This window comes from Cydia splendana, chromosome 1 (genome assembly GCF_910591565.1).
Source record: "Cydia splendana chromosome 1, ilCydSple1.2, whole genome shotgun sequence".
NCBI lineage: Eukaryota > Metazoa > Arthropoda > Insecta > Lepidoptera > Tortricidae > Cydia > Cydia splendana.
Window position 1 is genome coordinate 35,861,116 of NC_085960.1, and position 18,972 is coordinate 35,880,087.

Below are 18,972 nucleotides of genomic sequence, written 5' to 3' on the forward strand. Positions count from 1 at the left end.
GGTGACACTACTTCCCTCACTATAACTTATTAACGTGTGCGGCTCACGTTTTGTTAACAAGGCAAAAACCAACTTGGTCTTCGTGAATCGATCTCATTACTTTTTCTAAAAAGTTCGTCACGACCACCATCACTTTTCCGGCGTCTTGGGCGGTGGCGGCGCCTACAGGTACATGCCGTTGACGAGGTAGTCGGCGTCGTGAGCGAAGGGCGACTTGCCGCGCCGTAGCCGACGCCGCGCCGCGCGCGCGCGGCATCCCGCTAATACCGCCATGGCAGCCGTCATTAGCACACCTGCCAACAATCAATAATTGTCAGTAATTTGCTTGGCAAGGTTATACATACGCCGCCCCATGTAGTAGCACTCTAGTAGTAGTAACAAATTATTAGTAATGTAAATAACCAGTCACAATAATAATAAAAAACCAGCCAAGTGCGAGTCGGACTCGCGCACGAACGGTTCCGTACCATTACGCAAAATAATCACGTTTGTTGTATGGGAGCCCCGCTTAAATATTTATTTTATTTTGTATTTAATATTTTTGTTATAGCGGCAACAGAAATACATCATCTGTGAAATTTTCAACTGTCTAGCTATCACGGTTCTCGAGTTACAGCCTGGTGATAGACAGACGGACAGCGGACGAGTCTTACTAATAGGGTCCCGTTTTTACCCTTTGGGTACGGAACCCTAAAAAACGATAATAAAGGCAATCAATGTACTCGTAGGTGATGTAGGAGTCTTTAAGTAGCCGTAGTGATGGCTTTCAGTGACAAGGTCGATCATCAAGTAAATAAAAATGGTGACAGTAGCATTCCCTTACCAAGCACGAGTAGAAGCACGGCGGCAGGCGGGTGGTCGCTCAGCCCGTCGCGCTCGTCGCTCAGGAAGTGCGGCGCGTGGGCCGCCGTGTAGCGTGGCACCTCGATGTCGGCGCCCGCGCCGCTCGCCGCCGCCGGCGAAGGGACCTACACAACCAGAGGCTTGAGTAAACCTGATGAAAATCAGCACGGCAACTCTTTGCTTATCAAAAAAGTAAAAAATAAAATATACAGCCTGTGGCCTGTACTACGAGCAAAAAATTAAACTGTAGGCTATACTCCTCATACTGACCAACATTTGTTCAGCAACTTTTAAAAATAACTTGTGGTTTGGTTTTTTATACACTTTAAGTTTATTCTAAGACGCAATGTACCTATTGCGAATTTTGTTATGTTTAAGGCGTGACAAGCAACGTCAATCACAATGATATGGCGTGGCGATGGCGTCCATGGAAGATAATATTTATTTTGTATGAAAAATAGGGACTCTAAATACTTCATAATTTTGAAAAGTCGTTGAACAAAAGTGTCACCGTTTGAGGAGTACAATCTATGTTTTAATTATTTGCTCGTGTTACAGGCCACACCCGGTATACTTACACTACAACACATCTTGTTACAACTTAGAAAAAATTAAGTTGACACAGTGTTTGAAAATATTTTTCAGATTGTTTTCAGGGCAAGTATGACAATAAGTTAAGTACCTACCTACATGTAATTTTTAACTTATCTAGATGGAGTAAAAACACCTAGAATGAGACAACACTTCGCAAGCAACTTGATTTTGGTATTAGCCTTATCCAACCTTGGTATAGTTAGTCTGTGATCTTACCCAAGTTGTCCTAAGGACTCAACTATACTTGCCTCTTGTCTAACAGACTTATTTAATTTAAAACAAATTCTGCTGTTCCTGTTTGGGCTTTCGGGTCGGCGTGGGTGTCGACGGAGACCCGTCGTATACTAAGTCAAGTCGTATACTTGCCTCTTGTTTAGCAGACTTATTGGATAAATTCTCCTGCTCCCCCTTGGGCGCCGGCGGCGCGGTCGCCGGTGTCGGCGTGGGCGGCGTCGGCGGCGTCGGCGGCGGTGGTGGCGGAGGCCCTTTCTTCGGCGCGTCACGTAGTGTGTGCTGCCCGCCGTACGCCAGCGGTAGCTCCGGCATCGTCTTAGATGGGATGTACACCGGAATGTCCTGTTCACATAAAACATATATTGTTTAGATTTGTTACTGCAAATTACTCTTACCAGTTACCACATTGTATTCGTTTTTCTTTTAAGTATTTGCATTGAGAGATCTCTTGAAAAACTATGAAATAATTTTCCTTGAGAACGGAAACCCATCAGTTATACAAAACAGCCAAAATTTATGAAGAATTGATTGCCTTTACTTTAGATGTCTTTCTTAGGCGCGTAGCTCCGAAAGGCGTACGTAGTACGTAAGTATATGATGCAAAAATTTGCTAACGGGTGCTGACGTGACGGGTAAATCTCGGTAGCACAGTTGGTAAAGAAGGGGAGTCGTATCCCGAAGGTAAGTACATACCGGTTCGGGCCTAGGTTGAGGCACGGGCCACGCGCGCCGCGGGTCGGGCTCCGGCCACTCCGGCCGAGCGTAGCTGCCCCAGCCGGAATCCAACACTGCATCAGACACAAGGGGGCGTCCATTAATTGTTAGGTGAAAAAACGTGAGAGTTTTTGAGGATTTTTTGATACATTTGGATGTGAGCGTAAAAACGGAAGATTGTTTAATTGCAACAATTTACCATTCTGTGGCTGCGGCCACGGCGCTCTCGGCCAGGCGGGCTGCGGCTCGTAGAACGGCGGCGCCGGCGCCTCCTCTCGCGGCTGCTGCAGCAGTCCGCCCTTGTGGCTGAAGATGTGCGACCCGCCCACCTCTGACCAACAAATGCTCATTTACGGTTACTACATACTTAGATACATTTTTATCTTGATAGATGTTTAATAATGATTAATAAGTGGCAGCATTCGCCCTTCAGGGTAAAAATGAACGGTTTTATGGTGTACTTTCGTGAAGTGTATAAGTTTTTTGCAATTTTGAGGCTAAGAAACGGAAGAGTAACGGCTACGGCTAACATGGAGAAGGTGACATCATCATCATAACTTAAGAGCTTTGCTCTTGTCGGTGGAGTAATCGCCAATCATTTCTTTCTTGTGCCAATCTTTTAATTTCCACATACGACGCATTATTTTCTATTTGGCTGAGGTAAGTGATTCTAGGTCTCCCTTCTTCTCTTGTCTTTTCAATCCTGCCTTCCAGGATGTTTAGGAAAAAGTTATCATGGAGAAGGTGACATACCTAGTGATATCGTAAGGCATGGGATGATCGATGGGACTTATCAAATCAAAGAGAAAAACAGTAGCAAATTTTGGGAAGCTGATGGAAAAAAGAAAAGACATATTACTATTCCAGTTTAAAGATGATAACATTCGTACCGTTGGTGCTGTACCGGTGTGGCTGCGCCTGCGCGAGGCGGTGCGGCCAGCGCTCACCCGCCGCGCCCTCGCCGCCTACCTCCACGCTTATGTCCTGTAACAACACACTGCTTTAGTTGTAATCTAACTTTATCGAACGAGCGAGCAAAACGAAGTTCTTACATACGACTTTGAACACGCGGCTGGCTAGCGGCACGTCCCGGCATTTCGATGTTTTTAAGCTGAACTGTCAGAAGATAGTTTGATACTCAAGAACTTAAGTAAATTTGTTCTAATTTAAATGAAGTTGGGTAAACGTGTAGTCGAGGGCATTATATATTAGTCATTAAATTATGAGCAGGCCCGATCAAGGGGTCATTGAGCTAGAAGAGCTTAGAAGGCCAAAAAGCTGTTTGTGAGAGGTCTTGCTATACTGGTCATTTTTTTTGCAAGAAATATGGTCGAGTTAAGTATCAAATGAAAGTACTTGATTTACACTTTTATAATATCGTTTTTAAATTTACCATTTTGAAATAATTAGCAAGATAAAAATAAAATAGAATAAACATTGACAGGAAATATTTCGGCTTAGCACAGATACAGTTTGTTTTAATCTCTATGGTGGTGACTTAAATCCAGGGGAGGGACAGCCATATACGAAGCCCTTTATTCGAAAAAATAGCGCCATCTATATTACTTAACGCTAAACTTGTAAATGGCGCTTCAAAATTGATGCAAAAAAAGCAAATCTTGTCAGTAGAAAAAGGCGCGAAACTCAAATTTTCTATGAGACCATATCCCTTCGCGCCTACATTTTTTCTACTGACAAGATCTGCTTGGCCAACTATATTATACATACGTGTACATACTACTCTTTGCTTAAATCTATCAGTTAAGGGAAGGGCTCCTCAGACCTTGCAATAAATCCACGCGATCTTTGATTCATTGCCGCCTATAGAGCGACATAAAATAGTAGAAATTAAATAAAATGGAACTCAAAAATGTCCATACGAAATTGTTGCCATGTGTAAGCATTTTACGTCAAAAATGTGACAGTTACGTAGAAAGTGGCGCCCTCATTTATTTTCTATTATTTTATGTCGCACCATACGAGTACCTAAGTAGGTACAACAAAGTCAATCGCTATATAATTTTTGGTTAACCGCGAGTTCTCAGTTCGGGGCGAACTACTAGTATTACTTATTAACAACTAGGAATTAAGTTTCTTTCTAGTTTTTAAACCAGGAGGTTTCTTCTTAATCTTTATTGTATTAATTCTTATGTAAGTGTGTTGCTGTGGTCGAGCGTCGGCACTTTTCATTTAAGTAAAACTTGATCTTGAAGCGGGTCGGCGGCGCGGGGCAGCCCAGGGGGCCTACCGCGAACCACGTTCGACGTGTTGCCCTCTCTGTCGCACTTGTAAATTCGTACGTAAGTGTGACAGGAAGGTAACACGTCCAACGTGGTTCGCGGTAGGCACTCAGCTCCGGGCCTCGTCGCTGCCGTCGGCGCACTGCTCGCCGTCGGCTTTGTATCTGTATCTGCGTGGCCGGCGGCGGCGTCGGCGCGCGTGTCGGCGGCGCGGGGCAGCCCTCCGAGGCCTCGTCGCTGCCGTCGGTGCACTGCTCGCCGTCGGCTTTGTACCTGTATCTGCGTGGCCGGCGGCGGCGTCGGCGCGCGTGTCGGCGGCGCGGGGCAGCCCTCTGAGGCCTCGTCGCTGCCGTCGGCGCACGGCTCGCCATCGGCGTTGTACCTGTATCTGTGTGGGCGGCGGCGGCGTCGGCGCGCGTGTCGGCGGCGCGGGGCAGCCCAGCTCCGGAGCCTCGTCGCTGCCGTCGGCGCACTGCGGGACGCCGTCGCAGGCGTTGTACACGGCAATGCACTCGCCGCCGGTGTGGCACTCGAACTGGTAGCGGCTGCAACGACGCGCTGTAACGGAAACATATGGGTATAATATAATACCTACAAATATCATAAAAATTCATAGAAAAGCATAATATTAGCAGGTAATTAAGGAAAGTCACAGGAAAGTTAATGTATTGTCCATAGTATTAATATTCTCTAGATGCTGCAAATTCTCTAATCGACAGTTCAATTGAGTGTCTTTCGTCACTTCATCAGTCACTATACTCACTATCCGCTGGTGCGACTATTTATAAGTAGTACTTATAGTAGATCTCGAGGGAAGGATGGATAAGAAATATCTGAAGCTTTCAACAGTAAATCAAAGTTTTCTAACTTAATACTGAGATACTCGTAAGCACTCATCAAATTACCATAAACCTACCTAGGTAATACTTCTTTTATTTTAAACCATCATCATAATGATCTTCATAAGTTCGCACAATTAATGCCTACCCTACGGTAGGTACTTACGGTACACCTATATACCTACTCGTACTCATGGTATAATAATATACTCCGTCTGGTACTCCATTCCGAGATTCGCGTATGACCTAACTGACACGCGCCTACGTCATCATGCTGTTTACAGGTTCTCAAACTTTGAAATGTGGGAGAATTTTAACCAACGGTGAAAATTATTTTAACGGCATTAATTTTAAGTTATACATGTAGAAACATAGTAAAATAAAACAAATCTAATGTATTAAATTAAACTTTATTTATCTATACAAGACAAACGTTTGAAAAACTAATTCACAGTTAATCAATAAACGGTGTTCGACACTTTAAGCAATTTTCGTTTTAATTTCTTAGGGGGGCTGCTTGCGTTAACAAGCAAACATAGAACATAAAATTTTATCATTAATAGTAATTATTGTCGATAATTACGTATGTTACATACCATTTTTACATATTGTTTTCAGTCCACAATAGCGAAGCCATTCATTGGCTACGGATTCATTATTCGGAAACGTATAAAATCTGATTATACTGCCCTTTTTACTCCTACTCTTACAGTTCCGAATAGAACAGCCAACCATTTTCGTAACAAAACATTAATTACCAAGCTTACGACGTGAAAAGTTTGGAAAACTCTGCGACTGCAAACACTGAGCGAGAAGGAAATAACAATTAACACGCGTTCGACAAGGATGACGGTCAGGGCATGAAGTTATCTAGATCCGAATTGTCAAATGTCCTCAGCGCTATCCTGTGTTGCCAGTAGTATAAACAGAATTACCCGAAAGTCTGAAATCTCTTTCGTGAATCGGAAGATATTGCTAACGAGTAATTAAAAATGACGTGTTATTGTAAAATTTAAGCTAAAATACATATAAATGAAAATTATAAAATTATAAAGAAATATTTTAACTTATTAACCATAGGTATAATGTACCCATGTAACATGTTATGTTGAAATAAAGTGGCAATGTTATTGTGACGTAATCGCGTGTCACTCTGGGAATGGAAGACCATGTTTTATTAGACCATGCTCGTACTTTATTAAGTCGTGACTGAGTTAACGCAGTTAATACCTTTATTGCAAACATTAACTTATTAAACATTAGAATTAACATACGTAATAATTATAATATTAGGTAAGGCATTTCACACGCACTTTAGCAGGGTATTATTTTGCAATTTATAAACCATTTCCAGTACCTACCTAGCGTAAAGTACAAGAAGGTAACGAACTTTTACTTTTCTGACACAAACATAGGCAATATTTTGCACAGCGAAGTGAGCAATATAGCTACAGTACAGTCAGCATCAAAAGTAGCGGATCAGACGCGCCCCAAATGTATCTACCATTCTCTAAAATAGAGGTACCTTAACAGAAAGAAATAGGTTATACAGTGTGAGTCTTTTTAATGTGCACATCGGAAAATCCGAGAAACTACGACAAATTTTATCGACGTAAAAAAGGTTAAAAAATTTTTTTTTGCTCTTAGAATTTTTTTATGATTTTTTAAAGTTTTTTTTTCGCAATTCCATACTACATGTAAATAAAACGTAACTGCTCTTAAACTACATGGCCTATCGACACGAAACAAAAACAATAATGATCAAGGAGAACAGGCTAAGGACATAAAATAATAATTCAAAAAAAAAAATTCACCCTCAATTTATTATTACATGATTTTTACGTAAATTTTGTTTATTTTTCCTACTTTTTTTTAGAAAATGTAAGTTATCTCAATAAAATGTCCCATTTATCTAACATTTTTATTAATTCACGTTATTCTACACCGTATTAGCTTTCAAACAGTAAAATTACCACGTTTATGACTTAGATAAAACATTTGTTATCCGCGGTCAAACAATGGCCTTACCAAGTGCGTAATGGGCGCGTGCAACAAAGGTGCAAGTAGTATTGGCGCTGTACCTAAAAACACCACAGGGTTTTGAGATAAGGCTAAGACTACATAAGGGTAGGCTAAGGCTAATCTACTGACAGTCGCTCTGAAGTTTTCACCGCTGCTACTACTCTTTTCCTACTCTTTGCCGTTTTCATTCATTCGTGTCGTAATTACGTACGGGTGTTTTCGAGTGCTCTTACGATGCCGCGTTTAAGTGAGATTCCTGCGAGACACATATCCGACATCCATTTTTATTATGGAATGGCTCATGGAATTGCTAGAAGAGCACGCGTGCGTGCACGCGTTACATTGGTGCATTTCCAAACCGGATACCGGTGCCGTCTGAACGCAACTTCCAAGAAATCCACAGAAAATTGGCCCGCATTGGTCTCAGAAACGGCAGAGATCGCTGCGAGCCGCAACAAATCATCGATGTCGCTGTCGAAGAAGCAGTACTAAATGCTTTATTCGCAAATCCGAGCATTAGTACTAGGCGTCTGGCCCTGCAATTCGGATTATCACAGAAATCGGTGTGGCGGATTTTAAGAAAAGAAGGTTTGCATCCTTACCATTACCGAAGAGTGCAACATCTTCATGACGACGTAGACTGGCTGGCTGTGGCTGGATCCTGTCTAAAATAAGAGAAAATCCTGAATTCATGAGAACAATACTGTGGATGGATGAAGCTACATTTACGAGAGAGGGCATTACAAATTATCGTAATTTGCACCGATGGTGTCCCAAGGGCGAGAATCCAAAATTAAAACGACCCTCTGGTTTTCAAGTGAGGTTCTCAGTTAATGTTTGGGCGGCTCTCATTGACGACATTTTGGTTGGGCCAATTAATACTGCCGAGAATCTTGAACGGAGCAAGATTTTTGGAACTCTTAAGGGATGATTTGCCGGACCTGCTGGAAGACGTGCCACTCGCATTACGCCGAAGGATGTTTCTGCAGATGGATGGTTGCCCTGCCCATTACGCGCTAGATGTGAGGGCATTCTTGAACAATACCTATCCTCATCAATGGATTGGTCGGCAAGGGCCTGTAGGTTGGCCACCACGGTCGCCCGATATGACGCCCCTTGATTACTTTTTGTGGGGCACAATGAAACAGCGCGTCTACAGCACCCCTATTCAAAATGAGGTGGATTTACAAGAACGCATTATGAACTGTGCGAACGACATTAAAAATGATCCCGCAATGATACGGAGAGCTACACATCAGATTTCAAAACGGGCGTCTTTGTGTCTTCAACAACGTGGTGGCCATTTTGAAAACTTGATGTAATTTATTAAAATTTGCAATTAAAATTTGATTTATGTTACAATGTCTTGTGTTTTAATAAACCAAAAAAAACTTGACACTTTCAAACCCTCGGTAGCATTTACAGTAACTGTCAGATTACGGTCTCTACCTGCGCCTTTGTTGCACGCGCCCATTACGCACTTGGTAAGGCCATTGTTTGACCGCTGATAACAAATGTTTTATCTAAGTCATAAACGTGGTAATTTTACTGTTTGAAAGCTAATACGGTGTAGAATAACGTGAATTAATAAAAATGTTAGATAAATGGGACATTTTATTGAGATAACTTACATTTTCTAAAAAAAAGTAGGAAAAATAAACAAAATTTCCGTAAAAATCTTGTAATAATAAATTGAGGGAGATTTTTTTTTTTAGAATTATTATCTTATGTCCTTAGCCTGTTATCCTTGATCATTATTGTTTTTGTTTCGTGTCGATAGGCCATGTAGTTTAAGAGCAGTTACGTTTTATTTACATGTAGTATGGAATTGCGAAAAAAAAACTTGAAAAAATCATAAAAAAATTGTAAGGGCAAAAAAAAATTTTTTAACCTTTTTTTCCTCGATAAAATTTGTCGTAGTTTCTCGGATTTTCCGATGTGCACATTAAAAAGACTCACACTGTATATATAGGCTATATTGGGTCGCATAATAATTGATTGTCCTGATGTAATGTTACGCATAAAACTCATTTCGCATAATTGTTATTGTGCTGAAACTAATAACATTTCTGGAAAATTATAAAACAAACCTAACCTAACCTACCCTATTCTACACAAACTATGCAAAATATTTTTGAAAATTCTCTTTGTTTCAGCTGGAGTAAAATTATGCGAAAAGAATTCTATGCGTAACATTTACCTACATTAGGACACTCAATTATTATGCGACGAGATCGGCACCCGCAGAGTAGAGATATATTATAATATTACCTAATATATACGTCTATTTGAAAGAGTATTCCAGGGTAGCAGATATTGTTGGCGGTTTGTTCCATCCGCTACTATTGATGCTGACTGTACGCCACGCTCTTGTAACTGCACTACAGTCTACAAATGTGTTTGTACGTCCCTGTATCAGATATTTTTGCGCGCTTCGTTGTGTTTTATAGAGGTATTAGGTTTAGGTATTGCGTATTAATATTTTTCGTTTCACCGTTCCTATAGACTTTAAGTAGGTGTTTGTAAACAAGTAGGAAGTAAGAGGTACATTTGTGCTTTGGTGCGTTTCTGCGCGTGCGTTTGATAGCCATTATGATTTACGTCTGTATTTGCAATCTTCATCTTACCATACAATTTATTTGTATTAAGTAAGCGTCCGTTTTCATAATCAAAGCAAGGAATTACGTGTGTGCACATAGAGAATGGGTTCGTGAGTCGTCTAGTTGACCGAAGCGTAGCGAAGGTCTACATTTTGACTCGGGCATTTTGCTTTTGTATGTCCGGATGTTCTCCTCTACGGGTCGCAATTAACCGATTCTCGTGAAATTTTGTAACCGAATTCTATGATTCGATAAAAATTTTTTGTCAAGCCGGTTTTTGGAATTTTTTTAAAATGGAAAGCTCGCGCTTAAACAAATAGTCGTATCGGTATCATAAGAGTGTATTCTTTTTGAGACATGTTTACAGATTAAATGGCCTAAAATTCAGAAAAATTATTTCTCTGGTTTTGGAGGTATTAAGATATTTTAGTTTGTATGTCCGGATGTTCTCCTCTACAGGTCGCAATTATTAACCGATTCTCGTGAAATTTTGTAACCGAATTCTATGAGACGATAAAAAAATTTTGTCGAGCCAGTTTTTGGAAATTTTTCAAAATGGAAGAGTTGTGATAGCTCGCGCTTAAACAAATAGTCGTATCGGTATCATAAGAGTGTATTCTTTTTGAGACATGTTTACAGATTAAATGGCCAAAAATTCAATAATTTTATTCCGCTGGTTTTGGAGGTATTAAAATATTTAGTTTTTATTTGAGAATGAGTACCTAAATTTCGTCACCTTAAGTAAGAACCATCATGGCGTATTTAGTAAACGTTCAATTTTTTTGTTTGCACAGAAGGTCTGGGTTCGATCCCCAGAAATTATATGCTGGGATATAACTTTTTGTATTTTTTTTTACACTTTTCGTATTGTTTTTTTTTATTTACTATATTTTCATCGTGCCCAATAAGATATGCTCGCGAGGTCTACAGCTCACAGAGCCACTAGTAGTAGTTGAGGCTAAGTGCCGAGTGCTCTTAACCAATCTGGTAGCAAACATCCAGCCACCACAGCCTGTATTTTTAAATATGACCGACATACGCCCTACGGTAGGTAGGAACCTACCGAAATACATCCAGTCATTCTTCGTAAGACCTAAATAATTAAGTTTGACAAAAGTTTCACATTCGATACCATTTTAGAAGACTTTTAATCATATCACCAATGTACCTATTTTTCATTAGACAATTTTTTTTACACAGATCAACCTAGCCCCAAACTAAGCAAAGCTTGTACTATGGGTGCATATATATACATAGAAAACACCCATGACTCAGGAACAAATAATTGTGTGCATCACACAAATAAATGCCCTTACCGGGATTCGAACCCAGATCGGCTTCGCAGGCAGCAGGCAGGGTCACTAACCACTAAGGCCAGGACGATCGTCTGTCGTCAATTATTTATCTCAAACGATTCTAATGAGCCTAAACTCAATTATGTTGCCTTGTTTTATAACAACGTTCCTTATGACCATTTTGCTTTTGTCTCCCGTCTCCACCATCAGGGCCATCAGGGGTCAACCGTCAGGTACCGGTTCTGTTTTCATCAATCAATGGTAGCTGCTAAATACCAGCTCAATCATAGTCCGGATCATTGTGACTTAAATATTTCTCATCATCATCATCATCATCATTTCAGCCTATATACGTCCCACTGCTGGGCACAGGCCTCCTCTCATGCGCGAGAGGGCTTGGGCTATAGTCCCCACGCTAGCCCAATGCGGATTGGGGACTATTTCTATATCACGCTAAAGGGGCAGTTTTAGACCATAGTAAAGTTTTGGGCTATGGTTGGAAGGCTTACTTTAATAGGAGCTAGCTATGAATTAATCAAACAATTGTAACGAATCAAAGTGTCAAACTATAGGTATCAAGTTTCTACGTCATCTAGAAGTGGGTTAGGTTTTTGGTCTATAAGTATTAATTTTGTTTTTTCCATCGAAATATCAATAATTTCCAGTTTTCAGATTTTTTCCTTTATATACACCTAATAGTCTACCTTCATGCCAAATATCAAGTTTCTAAGTCATCTAGAAGTGGATTAGGTTTTTGGTCTATAAGTAAGTACCTATTAATTATTTTTTTCATCGAAATATCAATAATTTCCAGTTTTCAGATTTTTTCCTCTATAAACACCTAATAGTCTACACCTTCATGCCAAATGTCAAGTTTCTAAGTGATCTAGAAGTGGGTTAGGTGTTTGGTCTATAAGTATTAATTTTTTTTTTCCATCGAAATATCAATAATTTCCAGTTTTCCGATTTTTCCCTCTACATATGTCGTAGTCAGATCGTATAATCCGCCGTATTACATTACGGCTAGCCGTTATCAAAAACAGGGGCGTTTTGAAATGCGGCGGTTCGACGATTAGCCGGATTGTCATTGCGATACGTTCTTCAATAAGGCGGCCAACGTTTAGCCGCATCGTACTACTATTTTAGATTGTAGAGTGACCAGTTCTTTCGGTCGCCTACGTAACCGGAGTTTGACAATGTTTGCAATTTAATTTATTTTTACCATGGTCCCACCGCACTACATGTGTTTATTTTCCAAAACATTTCCTTCGCAACTTAAATAGACGGAGCCCCGCAAGCGGGGCTCCTATTTCTGGGCGGTTTGCCCTTCGGGCATCTGAAGCTACCTAACAAACCTAACCTACTTACCTACCTACGCTTTTTTCCCCAAAGTGTAATGTTTTCACGGACGTCTCACTAAATCAATAGGTAGGTAGGTTAGGTTCGTTAGGTAGCTTCAGATGCCCGAAGGGCAAACCGCTCAGAAATAGGCGCCCCGCGAAGCGGGGCTCCGTCTAGTTAAGTTGCGAAAGAAATGTTTTTTGAAAAGAAACAGTCCGACGAACTCCAGATTTGATGGACACCCCAGCGTTTGTCAGGCAGCGCCACGGGTGTTAAAAATGGGAACTAAAAACTGTCAAAGCGGCGGCTAATGACTCGCTGTATTACATTACGGCTAGCCGTGTTGAAGAACGTATGGCGCCGAATACATTCCGGCGGATTCTCATTCAGCCGCATTCAATCCGGCTAATCGTTAAACCGCCGCATTTCAAAACGCCCCTGTTTTTGAAAACGGCTAGCCGTAATGTAATACGGCGGATTATACGATCCGACTGCGACATATACACCTAATAGCCTACCTTGATGCCAAATTTCAAGTTTCTAGGTCACCTGGAAGTGGGTTAGGTTTGTGATCTATATGTCAGTCAGTCACAAAAATGCCGGTTTTTAAACGTTAATTTATCAATAACTGTTTGAGCTACGTTTATGAAATTTTGTATTTTGGACACGCTTAGGGGCTTGAATACATGTGCCAAATTTCATTTGTGTAGGTTAAGTAGGTTTCAAGTTGTGAAGGAGTCAAAACTTTCACACGTTTGCTGCGTCGCCAGTTGCTTTTTCTTTGAACTTGGCTGGACACGCTACCGCGTGTCTAGATAAAAATTCCCAATTCTAACACAAAAATGATTGGTACGACTTTAAAAATAGAAATGCCCAGCTACGACGTGTTCGAGAGTACAAATAGTTCGAGAGTTCATATTACTTTTAAGCAACCGGGTTTTTTAACCTAATTAGACCCCGCTGAATCCGAATTTGCCGGTTGCTTGATCGAATTCTTGACCGGAAGTGAGATATTTGATATTAAAGGTCCCTTATTTAGTTTTTCGTAAATAACTCTTAAACGGTGACGCATAGAAAAAAATGTTCTTAGATAAGTAATCTGCATAACATTGCCTACAAGAAAGATTCATTACAATTTTTTGCTAGGATAAATATTCAAAGAGATATTAACGCAGGAAATTTTTTTATAATCACTTCTATGGTCCCTTTTTTTAGTTTTTCGTAAATAACTCGTAAACGGTGGCCAATATCAAAAAATGTTGTTAAACGTTAATAATCTACACAAAATTTTGTACAAAAAAGATTCAGTACACTTTTCGCAGGGATCAATATTTAAAAAGATAATAAAGAGGTAAAGTTAATTATAATAAATTCTAAGGTTCCATGTTTTTATTTTTTCGTTAATAATTTGAAAAGTATGCCTCATAGCAAAAAAATCTTATACATAAATAATAAACATATAATTTCCTACAAGAAATATGCAGAACACTTTTCACTAGGATCAATATTTAAAAAGACAAAGCAGCGGGTAAGTTAATTATAATCAATTTTAAAGTCCCTTTTTAGTTTATTGTAAATAACTCGTAAACAGTGTCCCATAGCAAATAGGTTTTTAAGAATAAATTATCTACATAAAATTTGCTCCAAAAAATATCTTGAACACTTTTCTCTAGGATCAATATTTAAAACGATATTAAAGGAAGAAAGTTAATTACAATCAGTTCACAGGTCAGTTTTTTTTTAGTTTTTCGTATATAAATCGTAAACGGTGGCCCGTTGCAAAACAATATTATACATAAATATTGAACATAAAATTGTCCACAAAAAAGGTTCTGTACACTTTTTCGCTACGATCAATATTTAATGAGGAATACCTCATTAAATATTGATCCTAACGAAAAAGTGTAGATAACCCTTCGGTACACGACGGGAAGAAGTTGATAACTCGAGATATTTTATTCATAAGAACATTAAGAACCTATTTTGCTATGGGCCGGCGGCGGATCAGAGGTTAGTATACTTAAGTAGGTATTTATAGTAATTAAGTCTGTGAGCTCAAGGAGCAACCGCCGCCGGCCACCATGTAAACAATTAAGCCCTTCCTACACGGTCGCCGACAAGCCTTCTAACCGTCTGACCTTGGTCTGTCCTTGGTCAGTTTTGGTCAAATTTTGTTGGAAACAACTGTCTACACGGTCCGGGACGGACCAAGGCCTTGCGGTCTGAAGGCTTGTCGGCGACCGTGTAGCAAGGGCTTTAGCTCATCAAGTTGCTATTCATAACCCATTTTAAAACAACTGTGAGCTTCCTAGTATAATTTCGCCTCATAACGACCACGTGTTATCGGAGCTCACCGTCCGTGTGATGAGCCCAGCAGCGCAGCCGTCGATAGTTTTGCGAATGTGACAGGACTGACAGGGCAGCGGCCGCGGCCGCCGACCTGCGTCGGTTCGCTGAGCACACAGCGTGACCTTTTCACTCCGCAGGAGATACTAATTATCTAGACTTTTATGACTATTAGGGACATATATTGAAATATTTAGTTTGGTTATCTATTAGGTACACGAGTTGCCCACTCGGCTATTGACTGGGAAACTTTTAATGAAATCATTCTAAATGTGAGGCCGTCAGACGTACCTAATAACAATGAGTACTAGGTACTACCTAGACTTAAACAAATGTAGGATATAAATAATGACAAGGCGGGATCCCACCATTGTGCGGCGCTGTCGTGCGGCGCTGATGGAATCCCACTTTCCCCCTTTAGTTTACTGGCTTAAGTACCCACGTTGCCACTCGCCACACTTAAGGTGTATAGAAAAATGGATACCTACTCTAGTTAGGGCACCGACTAAACATATTTAACAGCGCAATACATACCTTATTTGAAGTGAACATTTGACATAATTAGATCGAAGACGTGTTCATTACAATACACTAGTAGATGTATCTCGAGTTAAAGGAAAAAAGGCTGAGACGACCATCATAAAACAACATGAAAAGCAACTCAAAGCGACACTTCAACCCAATGACAACGTATCTAAAGAATTCTCACAGGACGAAACAGACCACGCCTTAAAAACCCTGCCTCTTGGCAAAGCAGCTGGTTTCGATGGAGTCTACAACGAATTCCTCAAACACGTTGGCCCAAAGACCAAAGAATGGCTCACACTTTTTTACTCAGACATTCTTCATCGCAATAAATTACCGCGCAACTTTAACCGGGCGAAAATAATAGCAGTTTTGAAACCAGACAAGCCTGCCGATGACCCCAAAAGCTATCGACCCATCGCTCTGCTGAGCTGCGTATATAAGCTAATGGAGAGGCTGATTTACAACCGAATTAACAAACACGTGAATAAAGTCCTACCGGTTGAGCAAGCTGGTTTCCGCAGCGGCCGCAACTGCACGGATCAAGTCCTTTCTCTTACAACTCACGTCGAAGCAGGGTTTCAAAGAAATATGAAGACAGTTGCCGTCCTTATAGATCTGTCTTCGGCGTACGATACGGTGTGGAAGCAGGGGCTGATATATAAGCTCATGATTGCGGTACCATCGAGAAAAATAGTGGCACTAATTAACACCATGCTGAGCAACCGTGAGTTTATCGTACATCTTGGCGAACACCAAAGTACGATCAGGAAATTAAATAATGGTCTGCCTCAGGGATCAGTATTGGCTCCTCTTCTATTCAATTTATATACACACGATATGCCGGTTACACAAAGTCAGAAGTTTATGTACGCCGATGACATCGCTATAACATCTCAGCACAAGAGCTTCAAACCCTCCGAAGAGATGCTAAACAAAGACCTGGTAAGCTTGGAGGAGTACTTCAAAAAATGGCGCCTGGTACCCAATACTACTAAAACCGAGGTAACAACCTTCCACCTTCACAACAAAGAGGCTAATTACGAGCCGAAGATATCTTTTGGAGGGAAAACTCTAAAGTACAACCCAACACCAAGGTACCTAGGAGTGACACTTGACCGCAGTCTTACCTACGCGCCACACATGAGCAAATTAGGGAAAAAGCTTCAAACCCGGAATAACATCATGCATAAACTGGCCATAAACCACATGGGGGGCAAGAGTTGATGTGCTTCGCACCAGTGCTTTGAGCTTGGTATATTCGACGGCTGAATACTGCGCACCGGTCTGGCTAAATAGTGCGCACGTGAAGCGAGTGGATGTCCAGCTGAATCAAACCATGAGGTGCATTTCTGGAACTATCAAGAGCACCCCCGTACAATGGCTCCCGATGCTCAGTCATATTGCTCCTCCTCATCTAAGAAGGCAACAAGCGCTTATCCGTGAAGCGAGGAAGATCTTGGCCTGCCCAGACTTGCCTGCGCACGCTGATTTCCAAAACCCTCCCCCAAACCGTTTAAAATCTCGGCACCCTTCATACCATACTGCACGAACTCTGATCAACTGTCAGTTCAACACATCTACAATGTGGGAAAAGGAGTGGAGAGACAAGCCTCCCGAAACCCTGGGCGTTAGTATCAACCCTACAGTGAAACCACCTGGCTTTTTAATGCCCAGAAAAGAATGGTGTCAGCTGAATAGACTAAGAACCGGTTGTGGACGCTCACGAGCGTTCCTGCACAAATGCGGCTGGGTGGAGTCTCCGAAGTGTGAGTGCGGTGCTGCGGAGCAGGATGTCGCGCATATCTATCGAGACTGCGCGCTACGTAAATACGATGGAGATCCAGCAGACTTGTTCACCCTTGACGGCGACGTTATCCAATGGATGCAGGGTTTAAGCATAGTACTATAAACGACTGACAATATGCCATACGATTAAATAAATACAATACACTCTAAACTAAAGCATCAAACTGCCGTCTAAGTAAATAATATAATATTTTTAAATTTAAAAATAAAATAACGTGTAAGTACCGCCGTTGGCATACTCACGGGGCGGCAGGTGCGGCGCCGGTGGCGGCGTCGGCGGGGGCGGGGGCGGCGGCGGCGGCGTTGTCGTTGACGTCGTTGTGCTCGCCGTCGTGCTTGCCCTGTGGACACCACGCGTTAGACCCGTCACTGCTTGTTATTGCAAGGTACCTTAATAGTGTTTAATTACCTTAATCGGAATTAATTGGCAAAGTATGACTAGTATATATGAGTATTAAATTAAGTGGTGATTGTGAATGCCTAAGTATTTCGAATTGGCGAATTAAGTAAAGGCTTATTATTAACCGGGCAATTAAAATATTAAACAGGAACATTCACTGGGCATATAATAATATAATTTGACTGTGCATTCATATTTTAGCACCAATAAATTTATATTAGCCTCAAATTTAAGCATCATATATTATTATTAAAACACTGGCAGCAAAATCAAGCCACCCAAAAAATTATAGGGAACTTGAATTGATAGGTTAGAGTCTAAAATAATAAGTTGGCAACTAATATTGTAAAGCGATCTTAAAATTTGCTTGTTTATATATGTACACATCCAGAATGCCTAAGATACCTATATACATAAGCTTTAAATACTCCATTTTTAAATAATTTATTTAATGAATAAAAGATTATAATTTAATAGAAAAAATTCACAGATTTCGTGCCTTACACGACTATCGAGCACATTGGAAAAAAATTCACAGATTTCGTGCCTCACACGACTATCGAGCACATTGGAAATGAATCTACGGAATTCGAAAAAATATTGTCGCTGAGCGACGAGAAAGTCTGGATAAGGAAAAAGTTACAAAATAAAACTACAACGTTGAATGATAATTATTTTATTCTTAGACTAACACAAGTATCCTGGACATAACGCATGTGAACAAACAAATTGCAAAATTTCCACACGCGTATCCAAGTTTGAATAATTGTCGCCGTGGCGCATAAGTATAGGTACATATTTCATTTTTCGATTAATAAGCAGGATATATTAATGTTCAAAGTACAAGAAAATTATTACACGGCAAATCCGTAGTCAACTCGAGAAGTGGTGATCGGCAGCGGCCCATTTGCTGCAAGATATAAAATTTTCTTGACAGCAGTTTGACGCGACGAGAGATGACCATAACAGCGTTTGTCTATGTTGCACCAAACCTGAGTTCCAATAGGTACTACCAGGGTTCAGCATCAGCTATCTTGGGTAATGCTCATCATGACGAATCGGGTGTCCAAAACAGCGTGTGCCTATGTTGCACCAAACCTGAGTTCCGCTAGGTACAACCAGGGTTCAGCATCAGCTCTATCTTGGGTACTACTCTCCTAAGTGCTCATC

General features: G+C 40.8%; 1 protein-coding gene across 1 annotated transcript in view; it reads right to left on the reverse strand.

Annotated features, from left to right (window-relative positions):
* Positions 1-18,972, reverse strand: part of LOC134806114 (protein enabled homolog) — a 24,378-nt gene continuing 5,406 nt past the window's right edge. The window contains exons 3-10 of the mRNA XM_063779395.1: positions 17,646-17,743; positions 5,008-5,183; positions 3,276-3,369; positions 2,585-2,716; positions 2,365-2,459; positions 1,783-2,013; positions 824-968; positions 1-293 (exon numbers count right to left, since the gene is read on the reverse strand). Coding sequence (XP_063635465.1) covers positions 163-293; positions 824-968; positions 1,783-2,013; positions 2,365-2,459; positions 2,585-2,716; positions 3,276-3,369; positions 5,008-5,183; positions 17,646-17,743 — 1,102 coding nt within the window. The 3' untranslated portion in view covers positions 1-162. The remainder of the gene's footprint in view (positions 294-823; positions 969-1,782; positions 2,014-2,364; positions 2,460-2,584; positions 2,717-3,275; positions 3,370-5,007; positions 5,184-17,645; positions 17,744-18,972) is intronic.